At 35.3% G+C, this 12,896-nt stretch overlaps 3 protein-coding genes across 5 annotated transcripts; 2 read left to right on the top strand and 1 right to left on the bottom strand.

Annotated features, from left to right (window-relative positions):
* On the bottom strand, positions 1-11,362 carry LOC105212809 (katanin p80 WD40 repeat-containing subunit B1). Of its 3 annotated transcripts, XR_008471453.1 has the most exons (12): positions 10,779-11,362; positions 10,552-10,679; positions 10,276-10,493; positions 4,635-4,985; positions 4,439-4,574; positions 3,242-4,378; positions 3,136-3,177; positions 2,886-3,070; positions 2,733-2,822; positions 2,586-2,660; positions 2,147-2,514; positions 1-1,582 (listed from the first exon to the last, which is right to left on the bottom strand). XR_008471453.1 is itself a non-coding variant. In XM_011185090.3 (11 exons), exons 1-11 carry the CDS (start codon positions 10,810-10,812, stop codon positions 2,280-2,282), a joined length of 2,631 nt encoding a protein of 876 aa, XP_011183392.1. In that variant the 5' UTR covers positions 10,813-11,362; the 3' UTR covers positions 1-2,279. The 3 variants fall into 3 exon arrangements, 2 of the variants coding, with proteins under 2 accessions (XP_011183392.1, XP_011183393.1); XM_011185090.3 differs by having other exon boundaries at positions 1-2,514; XM_011185091.3 differs by lacking the exon at positions 3,136-3,177 and having other exon boundaries at positions 1-2,514; positions 10,779-11,355.
* Positions 6,082-8,498, top strand: Mfe2_2 (peroxisomal multifunctional enzyme type 2). The gene is made up of 3 exons (XM_011185089.3): positions 6,082-6,240; positions 6,476-7,254; positions 7,304-8,498. The coding sequence occupies exons 2-3, from the start codon at positions 6,555-6,557 to the stop codon at positions 8,389-8,391; spliced, it is 1,788 nt and encodes a 595-aa protein (XP_011183391.1). The 5' UTR covers positions 6,082-6,240; positions 6,476-6,554; the 3' UTR covers positions 8,392-8,498.
* Positions 11,363-11,632: 270 nt separating the features above from the next.
* On the top strand, positions 11,633-12,454 carry LOC105212807 (uncharacterized). The gene is made up of 3 exons (XM_011185087.3): positions 11,633-11,791; positions 11,851-12,077; positions 12,143-12,454. The coding sequence occupies exons 1-3, from the start codon at positions 11,690-11,692 to the stop codon at positions 12,423-12,425; spliced, it is 612 nt and encodes a 203-aa protein (XP_011183389.1). The 5' UTR covers positions 11,633-11,689; the 3' UTR covers positions 12,426-12,454.
* The last annotated feature ends 442 nt before the right edge of the window (positions 12,455-12,896 follow it).

Raw genomic sequence — 12,896 nt, 5'->3', positions numbered from 1 at the left:
TATACAAAAGATTTCTTTTATTTTCATTTTCTTGCTTGGATAAGTTACAATTAATAAAAATCAATAAAACACTTTCTTACGCGTATATTATTAACTGAGGGAGTTTTTAAAATTAGTTAAAATAATTAGCATTCGGTTATTGGTCTTAAAACAAAGCTAGGTTTATGTGGACTATTTCGAATATAACTAATTACATGAATTTAGTATAAATAGTTTATTTATAGTAAATATGTTAGGTTGTGAAGTGACATTGGTGATTGGTGATTTCACGTTCAAAAAAGTGCGCTTTTAATATATATATATGTATATGTATATGTAGTATATCCTACGTCTGCTCTTCGAATATGTCTACGGGGCTTATCGCTTAGCGTAAAAAATCGGTAGTAAAATGCATATACATACATATGTATGTGTATACGAGTATCGTACATATAATAAGCCTGGTGAATTGAAAATGCAAACAATCTTCTTACGTAATGAATAAAGTTTAAACTTTGTTAAACAATAGTTAATATTAAAAAAACAACAAGTCTACATTCGCTTGCATATTGCTTGTCCGTTGTCGTGAAATAGTAAAAAAAAACCTATATATGTATATATATATATTCTAAGTGTATGCAAACTGTGTGAGTCGAAGTAAGCGAGATGACTTAAGCTTCAGGTGAAAGATAATCGAATATGTGGCTCGCTCCGTGGAAAGCTGCTTGTTCTGGTGATGCAGTTGTTGATATGTGATTATGTACGTGCGCAAAGCCTAGCGGATTTTTAATTTATTCATTATATTATGTACGTTCACTGTTCGTATAAAAATAATTTCAAAGTTCAATGCTTATTTTATAAATGGATACAAGTGTTTTACAATTACAACTAGAGTACAAAACGTCTGTTCATTGTCACAATTAACGTTTCAATTCGCTTAGTCGAATTGTTAATGGAAGGAGTTTGAATTACTCTTACGATATAAATATAATTATGTTTTTTCGTATTTGCGTACATCAGACACAAGCATGTTCATTTGTATTTACAATCTTAAGCACTTGTTCATCAAAAATTAAATTGAATTTGAAATCACAATGCGAGAAGGTGAAGTAACTTTCACCTTTCTTCAGCCGTCACTCGGCTTGTCTAACTTGTAACTTACAATGTATTCTTAATATTTATCGTAAAACATTTCCGACTTAGCTTTTATTATTTTTATGAGTCTTCATTATTATAAACTGCATACCAATCATTTCGCCTCGGCCACCTTCGTGTATAAAAATATGAACTTCATATTTATATATTTGTTAAATATTTTCTTCGCATGAGTTGTGAATTTACTTTTGCCTTCAAAAGCACTATTGCTCGCACTTTTAAAAAGTGTATCTACCGACGATCGCTTCAAGTGCGGCTCCTTCTCCACCTCCTGCTCTTCATAAAAGGCACTTTCCAAAAACGAAATGGTTCAAAATGGTTCTTTTATTCTTTCAATAACTGGGGGAATGTTTTATGCTTTATTTATTTTATGTTGTTTTTGTTTTTGTTAAAAAAGTATTGTGCAAGTGTTTTTTTTCGTTCAGGCAAAATTAGTTTGCATCAATAACTGGAATATATTTAATATATTATTCTGTAGATGTAAGTACGTTTATGATCACGGATAATGGTTACTGAGCCCTTGTCTTACGGCTGCAGTGCATGTCGTAAATAAAATTACGTTCTCTAAATTAATTATATAAATGTGTATATATGTATGTATGTATGTGTTTGAACTTTTTACATAGTACAATATGCGGATACGGATTACGGTTATTATGGTAATTTGCAGTGTTATGCAAGAATCTTTTATTATACAAAAACAAAAAGAGCATTTGCGATTGTGTAGAGTTCTCGAACAGTTTTTTTTTTTTTTTGTGTTATTTGCAGTTTCTTATATTGGCATGAGGAAAGGGTCAACAAAGTATTGATAATACATACACACGTGCAACTTAAAATACTGTTAGTACTAGTGTGAAACATAGATATTACATGACATATGCGGTGATTTAACTCTTTACGAACCTAACAATAAATTATTAACAATTAAACGACACACCACAAACTGAGTAATTAAATAGAAAGGTTGACATCGAATACACATATGTAGTTGAATAGGTTTTCGAAAATATACCGTTAGATATTGACAAACATATTTAGCGTTTGTGATGGGTGCTGCCAAAGTGGTTACTTTGTGGTAAACTGAGAAATAAACAACACAAAACGAATGTACGTGTGGGTTTGAACCGGTAAACCAAAATGTTCCATTAAATATTGACAATCATGTTCTGCAATTGGGATAGCGTGCTGCCAAAGTGGTTACTTTCTGGCAAACTGCGTATCTGCAGCAGCCAGTGCTGACATTCGATGCATTTACGGTGACGCTCCTCTCGCGAAACATCGACTCCCAAACTATTCGACCAGGGATCTATGTTGTCTTGTATAATTGGCAAGAAATTCGAAAGAATCACTCGAAGCGTGTCACAGCCACGTGTGTAATGACTAGAATTAACCGGCACACGATTATTTCGAATGAACATAGCAGAAGGGCATTTTAAATTGACTATACTTACAACTTGTGTGGGCTCTGGAGCAGTTCATAGATTTCCGGCAGCAACAGAAGACACAAATCTAAGTTCCATGACGAGCTATATGAACCGGAATGGAATCAATTTAATTCATATATTCGCTTTGATTGCCCAATGAGTTGTTGCACTTACGTTTTTTCCATTATGGCGCCCAACAGATCAACGAACACAGTTCGTCCTGTCTTTATAGCTTGCTTCAATGCACCGATAACGTCATGAGATCTACATAATACCAAATATAGAATCGTTGCTAATAATATACAGCAATAAGAACTACAATATTACCTGGTAGAATTCCTTATCAGCTGTAATGTCGCATTTCGGTTGCTTAGCTCTTGAAAGATTTGCTCATGCGACGCCAGCAGAATTTGTATCTCTAAACTGTCGTCGATATTTTGTTGATTGCCAAAACTCTTTTGGTTCAAGTTTCCTTGTGTCAGCAACATGGGATCTGGACGGGTAACAGGTATCTGCAAAAATTAAGTGTTAACAGTGTTTATTCACACATTACACCAGTGCCATTACACAATCTTACATTAGGGATTGTGCTGAAATCTGCAACATAACTTGAAAATCTCTACAACATAGTAATACTTTATAATTAATGTTAATGTTGAAATGATCGTTTGAACTGAACTTACATTAGATTGTCTTTGGGCAGCAGCCGCTGCAGATGCCGCCTGCCGTTGCGGCGAGCGCAGCTCCAGTGTGGTGCGCGAGCGTGTTGGTGGCTTTGCATATATTTGTACACTTATATTCTTATTCCTGGCGTTTTCCTTGTTAAGGTTAGATTGCGTTTCGTTCCCACGCTTCGTCTTGTTTATGTAATGCGACGAAGATGACTTCTTCAATGGCATGTTGTCGTCTAACTTATGCAGCTCTGTTGAGCTCACCGACGACACCTGCGACAGCTTGCTACGATGCTGATGGGATGAATTTATGTGCGATTTGCCACTCGTCGAAATGGCTATTTGCGTGCTACGCTTTTGTGCGCTGGTTGTAGATTTCGTTTTCGAACTCTTAAACGCCGGAATCGCTTGAGTAGGCCCCATTGTCGCGGTAGTTGAACTCACAGAGTTTGGACCATTCGGCTGTTGATGAACGTTTTGATTCACCGGAAAGTCTTCAACCAACTCTGTGTGGTCATAATTTGATATTACGGGCGGATTACTTTCATTTAAATTATATTCATTGTCATTAGCAAATGAGTTGCCCAGTGGCATGTGAAGGTAAATATCACGTTCTCCAGGCATTTTTAATGAACTGGGTCCATCGAAATTTAACGAGCAATGACCGTTACCACTAAATGAACTGTACCCAGTGCTGGATGCCATCGACGGAAAATTATATGGTGGAGATGTATTAGACTTATGTGTCAGAGGTGGCATTCCTCTATATGAAGAGTCGAAATGCAAAGAGTTACTATTAACAATATTAGTATTAACGCCATTTAATGACGTAATAGCTGACGCTGGTATAGGGGGTGGTGATGTGGTGTCCAACAAGGATTCGTCAACCAACTCAAGACTTAAGTTTGGGGATGAATGACCGTCAATACTCGGACTTCGGTTATCTTCATTCTCCTCCACTAGTCGCGACGCTTTTGGACCAGTGATTGAAAGTCTCAACTTCTGACTACCACGCGAGAAGCTCTTGCGTGTAGTAGAGTTATGACTGAAAGCGGTGGGTGTTGAATTGGGTGGGTTATAAAAAGGAAATACGCGATCAATGCTAAGTGCATTGATTGAAACAAGACTTTGTTCATAAGAACCACATATCTGTGAAATACAAATAATAAATATTAAACGAAGAATATTATACTCAACAAATCGGCTTACCAACTTTCGATTAACCACCTTCATATCGCCTAACGCTGTCCACGTTGATATTATGTGGTCGAATTCACGATCTGGTTCCCAACCGATCACAGAAATACCTGCTGCTGTACCCACGAATAGACACTCCCCATTCTCACTGTAACAATGAACGTATTGGCTATAAATTCAGTAAAATCTTACAACACAACCCTCTAACCTAAAAGTTATGCACTTTATTGGGTGGCCATAAAACTGACTTTCTGTCTCTGTTTGAGATATGCGCGATTGACTTTCCAAATCATATATGCAGATGGTACCATCAACGCGTCCAACGGCCAATAGGAACTCAAACGGATGGAATTGGATGCAAGTAATGGCAGCTGCTGGAGGGTGCTCAGTGAATTCCATAATTTGTTTACTTTTTCGTATATCCCAGATGATTACGGATCCTTCTGTGCCAGCAGATGCAATCCACAGCCCATCTGGCGAAAACTTTACCGAATTGACCTGAGCGATATGACCACGATAAATTTTAATACATCTATTTTGATTTCTAACATCCCACAACCTGCAATGAACAAAATTATTATTTATTTAGATAACCGCTACAACACCAAATTTCTTCAGTAATTGTTCAAAAATAGTCAACATTTGTTTTTAGACTAATTAGTAAATCGATTCGACTTATTCATCATATTAGAACTGAGGAAAAGTGTATAACTAATTACGTACTTAAGCTATTTAAGAAATATTTTTAAACCGATATAAACACGAACACTTTGAAACAGATCGGATATATCTGATGAATATTTGTTCCTTACTTTAAGTCTTTGTTATAGCGACTTTGGTTTGTGTTGCAATGGTCCTATTTTGCCCATTTGCAATACTGCTCCGAGTGTCTAGTGTTGACAATACAGTGGAACTTCTATAACTTGAACTTCTATAACTCGAAGATCTCCATAATTAGAAGTTTTGAATGGACAATAGCGTTTAGAATTCAAATTTCATACAAATTTCCTTTCATAACTAAAACTTTCTTAACTCGAAGTTCTCCATAACTCGAACTCTTGAATTGGCATTAGAAGTTAACTTTCATACAAATTTCCTTCCATAAATAGAATTTTTCGACCAGAGCATAATACAAAATTTTAAATTTTACTATCGAGGCAGAATTTTAAAATAGGTTAACAAAAAATATGAGATTACACTTATGGATTGCATAAATCATGTAACAAAGGCATGAGATACAGACGACAAGAGCCAAACAATGGCAAACTGAAAGAAACAAAATTACCGAAAACATGTTTTAACGGATGTACATAAAACTTTATGCAAAAAAAAATAATAAAACTGTATGGAATTCTATATTTTACAGCTTTTTGAAAAATTATATGATTTAATAAAAATTCTTTAACTCGAAATCTCTCTAACTCGAAGTTTTTTTGTGGATTATGGTGATATGAGTTAGAGAAGTTCCACTGTATTATTATTATTTTTTTTTAATTTTAGCCTCAGCGAGAAAAGAAGGGAGGGAACAAAACTATTATACTCTGTGTAATATGTTGCGAGCGTATAAAAAGTGTTTTAGTATGCAAGCTTTTATTAAAAGCTTACCAAAGACACAAACCATTAAGAACAAAGCGAAAACAAAAATGATAAATGTCATAAAACACACTTGAGAAATGTGTATGAACAAAGGTTATTAAATAAATAGAATTTTTATGTTTTTACTCCCCAGTCTGCGGAATTCAATTTCATTTCTAATAATTGGGTAGATTTCAAAGAATACGGTGCAGTGCTCCAGTATATGCAAACCAAGCAAGGTAAGCAAAGCATAAACAATTTGACTTTAGTGAACAAAAACCAACCGAACTTTGTTCCAAGTACTTGATAGCCACCAATATATGTGTCTGACTTAGTAGTAGTATTAGTGAGATTTAGCCGTATATTAACATCTATTTATCGGATGTTACTTATCATTATGCACACATTGAAAAGAAGTGGACTTTGTTGTGCAAAATCGAACTAATCAGATGTGCATTGTTAATTTAATTCCAGAATAAAGTGGACATCAACTTCAGTTCACCAGTGGTATAGTAAGTGCGATATACAGTACCCAATAGTGAAAATACGAAAAATGACCGAGCAATTGCGTTTTGATGGTCGAGTTGCCGTTGTTACGGGTGCCGGTTCAGGACTGGGTCGTGAATATGCCTTGCTCTTTGGCTCTCGGGGGGCAAAAGTTGTGGTAAATGATTTAGGAGGTAGCTTCCATGGCGAAGGTGCATCCAAACGTGCCGCAGATATTGTGGTCGATGAGATTCGTGCACAGGGAGGCACTGCGGTTGCTGACTACAATTCAGTAGTTGACGGTTCAAAGGTCATTGAAACAGCTATTAATAATTTTGGACGTGTCGATATACTGGTGAATAATGCGGGTATACTCCGCGATCGCAGTATTGCCAAAACTTCCGATCAAGATTGGGATTTGATACATGACGTTCACTTAAAAGGCAGTTTCAAGTGTACACAAGCGGCTTGGCCGTATATGCGAAAACAAAACTATGGTCGTATCATTATGACCTCATCCAACTCCGGAATTTACGGTAATTTTGGTCAAGCCAACTATTCAGCTGCGAAAATGGGGCTAGTGGGCTTGGCCAACACCGTAGCCATTGAAGGCCAAAAAAACAATATACATTGCAACGTTATCATTCCAACTGCGGCTAGTCGCATGACTGAGGGTATACTCCCAGATATACTTTTCAATGAGTTAAAGCCACATCTGATCGCACCTGTTGTGGCGTACTTATGTCATGAATCTTGCGAAGATAACGGTAAATTAGAAAATAACATCTATAAAATATTAAAGTTTTATTATTTTAGGATCATATATTGAGAGCGCTGCTGGCTGGGCAACTAAGCTGAACATTGTACGCGGCAAGGGTTCTGTTTTGCGCACTTCGCTTGATCAAAATGTCACAACGCCAGAATACGTTCAAAGCGTATGGGCAAAGGTCACTGACATGACGGATGCCAAACATTTGGACGGAATTGGTCAGGCTTCAGGCTCTTTACTTGAAGTTCTTGAGAAATTGAAGGAAGGCAAATTAGGTGGTATCCAAGATACTTTCAAATACAACAGCAGAGACTTGATTCTCTACGCATTGGGAATCGGTAGCAGTGTCAAGAATGAAAACGACCTAAAATTTTTATATGAAAATCATCCGGAATTCTCCGCTATTCCTACCTACTTCGTATTGCCAGGTCTCTTGTTAAGTATGACAACTAATATTGTGAGCGATGCATTACCTTCAGGAGATGCTCACCTATCAAACATTCTACATGGGGAACAGTATTTAGAAATATGTGATGAAATTCCAACGAGTGGAACCCTTACCACTATCGGACAAGTATTTGATGTTATGGACAAGGGATCTGGTGCACTTGTTGTGACAAACGCTGATACATATGATGAAAGTGGCCGACTTTTGGTAAAAAATCAGTGCGCTACTTTCATAGTTGGATCTGGCAAATTTGGTGGAAAAAAGACCCCTAAAAATGGCGTTGTACCAATTGTGAATGCACCGAATCGGAGCCCAGACGCCATGTGTCAATACAAAACCACAGAGGACCAAGCGGCTTTGTACAGACTCTCTGGAGACTTAAATCCCCTACACATTGATCCGGATTTCGCAGCTATAGGCGGATTTAAGACACCCATTTTACATGGTCTATGCTCATTGGGTTTCTCAGTACGAGCGATTTTGGCAAAATACGCCAACAATAATGTATCGCTTTTTAAAGCTGTTAAGGCAAGGTTCTCAGCCGCCGTCATTCCCGGCCAAACACTTAGAATTGACATGTGGAAGGAAGACAAACGAGTCCTCTTCACTACCACCGTTGTGGAAACTGGAAAGAAGGCAATTATTGGCGGATACGTAGATCTAAAAGACATTTCGTCCAAATTGTAAAGTTACGAAACAAACAGACATTCGCATGACTTCAAACACAATAATATTTTATGGTTTTAAAGGGATATTTTCTTATCAGTTAAATGAATATATTTTGTTAACTAAAACAGGAACGCATTTTTATTTCAACTATCAGAAAAAAAGATAAGTGTGTAAAAATAGCCAGCTTCAAACAGTGGCAGTTATACAGAATCGAAAGCGTTTATCAACAACAACAACAACATCAACCAAAACAAGAAATACATTATTAGTCATCAGAGATGTAAGAACCCTTTAGAGATATAAAAAATGCAATAATTGTTACGACAATTGCGGAAATTCGCAACGAGCTCGATCCCAGTTATAGCTGTTAACTCTATCTATATGTGAATATGTTAATGCTTATTAACTTAGTGTATCGGTACAATCGTAAAATACAAATCCCCGCAACAGGTAAAGTAAAAGACTTTCTTTAATTCTCTTTTCATGATTTGTAAACCAGTTACACTTAATGTGCTAATAATTGTGATAGCGTCCATACTTATGTCTACATATATGTATATCTATGTAAGTACAGTATACTCTCGAAAAGTAAATCGATTGGTATTTTGGGTAAATTACTTTTTCGAATAATTTACTTTTCCAAATATATACATAAATTATCTGTTTTGATAATATTAAATGCATTTTTAAACCAAAAAAAATCATTCATTTATTTGCTTCAATAAAACATATGGATTTACATGAAAAACATATTTACATTTACATACATACATATGTATTTACTATGAGCAGAAAAAATCTTGAATATTCTTTTGTTTTTTTTTTCTTTTGCAATATATTTTCTGACCATTTTTGTACGACAATTCAAAAAGTCTGACACCTGATTTGCATCGTTTTCATTTTTAAACCAGTGGATAAAGTAGGAGAGTTTATTTACTAAAAAGACGCGATAAACAAGAGAGTAAGTGTTTTTGCAACATCGTAAAAAACGCTGCTTGCTTCGTTTCGAATTTTTTATCACACTCTCTGAAAAGTAAATTAAAAAATTTACTTTTTCGAGGTACATGTGTAATCTTAAAGGTGATTAACTTTTCCGCGATTATTTACTTTCTGAGAATTTACTTTTCGAGAGTATACTGTATGTGCAACTATGTTATGCTATTCATGTAAACATTATAACTCAAACAATGAAAGGCAAACGAAATCACGAATATGACGCCAATAAAAAATACTGGAATGAAAATTATAACATATTTTACAAACATATGCATAAAATAAAATACACAGATGTTTGTATGTTGTCGGAACTTTGACAGCAACCGAGCTTCAAGTACTCGAAATAGAAATACCATTAGCATGTGGGCTTTTAGTAATTTCAAATATGAATACAGTTTAGGCAAATTGACTTGAAGATATCTCGCATATAATACACATCTTAAGAAATAATTTTTTTTTTTTTTTTTGTTATCTTTTTTTGATGCAGTAACTTGAATCTTCGATGTTGTACTCTTATTTGAATAAATCAATACATATAGAGGTAAATAATGTCACTATGTACGTAGGAAAAACAAAAGCGATCAAAGAAGAAAACTCCTACGCAATAATATGCTGCCGAAATGGTTTGGTCTGTGTTTAAAAGTTCATTGAAATGCGATTCAAGTTTCAAATAAAAAATCCAAAAGGTGGAAAGTCATCGTTTTCCGCACTTTTAAAATGTAAAAAATGGAATTGTTGCAGATTTTACTTATGTTCATATGTATGTACCTAGGTTAAAGTTGGTTTGGTATATGAATATTGCTAAGCATATCTATAAAACAATAAGTTGCAAATGGATATGCAGAAGTCATTTTCAACCACATATATATAACTTGGAATTGAAAAATATTAAATTGTTAGGCTTACCTGACGGTTGTATCATTACTGCCCGATACCACATATTCACCGGAAGGATTAAAATCTAGAGTTCGTACACTTTTCATATGTCCATTTAAAGTTGAACAAATGGTTTGTGCGTTCAAGTCCCAACGTCTAATAATACCAATATCGTCCGCGGAATATACGAAATCGTCATTATATGCAAAACGTACACAATCAATGGGTCTGTTATGTCCGGTTAATGACTGAAATGGCAACATATATATATTAGTGACAAAACTCCATATATACTGAACAATTTACCATGAAAAGTTCTTCTCGACCGATTGCCCATAAATTCACATTTCGATCCTGCCCACCAGTTACTAAAACACTACCAGTTTCACCGAGGTCCAGACTGGTAACATTACCATCATGAGCTTTTATCTCATCTAGAAGGAAATTTTGAGACAAAAAGGCATAGAAAGGTTTCCACAAAAATGTTCCTTTGCACAAGGAATAAGGTTCGCATGGGAAAGTTTCAAACTTACATATTTTTGCTGTTAATTTTCTAGCTAATGCCATAACTTTTAGCCACCACTATTTGTCAGAGTACTCCGTTGTTCTGTTAAATTTATAAATCTAATATATCACTTTTTCAAAGAAATATTAACTCCTGAATTTTGAAGCAATGGCTTCTCTTCTTTTGTTATGCTTGGTTTTCTTGCTATCTTTCATTCGACGACTAGGTTGGCGTTGCCGTCATCATTGTTACCGTTTACGAATTCTACAAATCTCAATTTTTAGCTCAAGAATTTTTCATGCACCCGACGTCGTCGTCACCGTCACAGCCGTTACTTTTACGCAATTTTCTATTTTCGTTTCAAATCACGCAACATTCGTCCATGGATGCTTTCCAATTATAAAAATACAACACAAAATTTTATTTTATTCTTTTGCACAAAATAAAAGGAAAACAAAAGTTTTTTCGTCGTCGTTGACGTTGTTCACAAAATACTGTCAAAACCATCTGAGAAATTGGACAATGACGACATAAATACAAAGAGAGCTGATAAATGACACCCCAAAAATAATATAAAAAAAGGCTGCCAACTTTCCATTCGCTTCAATTAACAGAGCGGAAATATGTACACGAAACTTAGAATATAATTTGTTTAATAAAAAAACGGAAAGATATACACAAAGTAAAGTTGTAATTTTTCAAATGTCTTATTTTTCGTAGAAATTAAATCAAACCTTTTAATATGCCAAGCTTATGCTACCAAAAAACAATTTGCTTGTCTGTTGACAATATTATCAAGGTAACAACTATAGCCAGCGAAGACTCAACTATATGAGTTTTAAAATAAAGTGGGTGGAGTAGTCTTGCAAATATATGTCATTCAGATTAGCAGTTGTTTTGTTTTTGAGCAGCAAATAAGAACATATTTTTAACAATTTTATGACAACTTTTTACTCTAATCCCGATACTCTTTTCACAGAAGATGGTGAGCTCTCTCAAGTGGCCTATGCACGGGAAGCGGTCACCACAGCTGAAACTGTGGTAGGTATGTGAAGTTTAAATATTATGCTAAGGTTTAATTTTGTATAATTATTTTATAGATTGCAGTTTTGGAAAATGACCAGATCTCTCTATGGGCGGAAAGAAAGGAGTTACCATTGCTACGACCACAAAATAGGATAACACAAATAGATGACAAACATAACATATTTATAGCCTGTGCTGGGCTTCCGGCTGATGCCCGTGTCATAGTAGATCGTGCCCGTCAGCATTGCCAGAGCCACAAGTTGAATACAGACGAATCTTTGACCGTTGAAGGCATTGCAAGGTTTGTTATCGCATCATGAACCCAATCATATTCGTTTCTTCTAATAACTACGTTTTTGCTAAAAGGTTCCTCGCTCAATATAAACAAAGCTATACACAACAAAACGGGTTCCGGCCATTTGGTGTATCCTCCCTCGTATGCGGATATGATGATAAGCCTCACATTTATGAAATCGATCCCAGTGGAGATTATTGGGAATTTAAAGCAAGGGCTATCGGTCGTTTTAGCGATAAACTTAATGACGTGCTAGATAAAAATTACTCAAATACTGACATATTCACGAAAATAGAGCAGTATTGTAAAAGATTCATATGGGAAAAAAAAGAGATTGTGTTAACGCTCGATTGAGAAAATAAAAATATATTAGTAACCCACTATTGATATGCGAAAATTAACCAATAGATATTGCATGTGCACTAAGAAACATCCTTTCACTGTCCTCATTCCTTACATCCACTATCGGGCATTGTAGAAACCTACAAGTAGTAAATCTAATATACATAGAAAGAAATTGCGATACGAATGCAATAGAATGAAGGAAAACGCAAGACACTACGCGCTGGTTCCGGTGTATATACTACTAAAAGGACACTTGGCGCGGGTTGTCGTGCAGATTTTGGTACTCTGTACAACAACAACTCAAGGCAATGGACACTTCGCGCAGCTTGTATTGTACTAAAAAAAACGCAAAAACTAGAATTTCGAGTTGCCGTGTTATACTACAAAATTTATTACTTTAAGTAAATTATTAGTAATTTTTCAAATATTTTCTATTATTTTAAATAATAAAGAATACTTTATATGGTTTTGATTACATTT

The sequence above is a fragment of the Zeugodacus cucurbitae genome, chromosome 5, assembly GCF_028554725.1.
Source record: "Zeugodacus cucurbitae isolate PBARC_wt_2022May chromosome 5, idZeuCucr1.2, whole genome shotgun sequence".
NCBI classification, from domain to species: domain Eukaryota; kingdom Metazoa; phylum Arthropoda; class Insecta; order Diptera; family Tephritidae; genus Zeugodacus; species Zeugodacus cucurbitae.
Note: the sequence above shows the minus strand (reverse complement) of the source record. Positions and strands in the feature narration are given on the sequence as shown.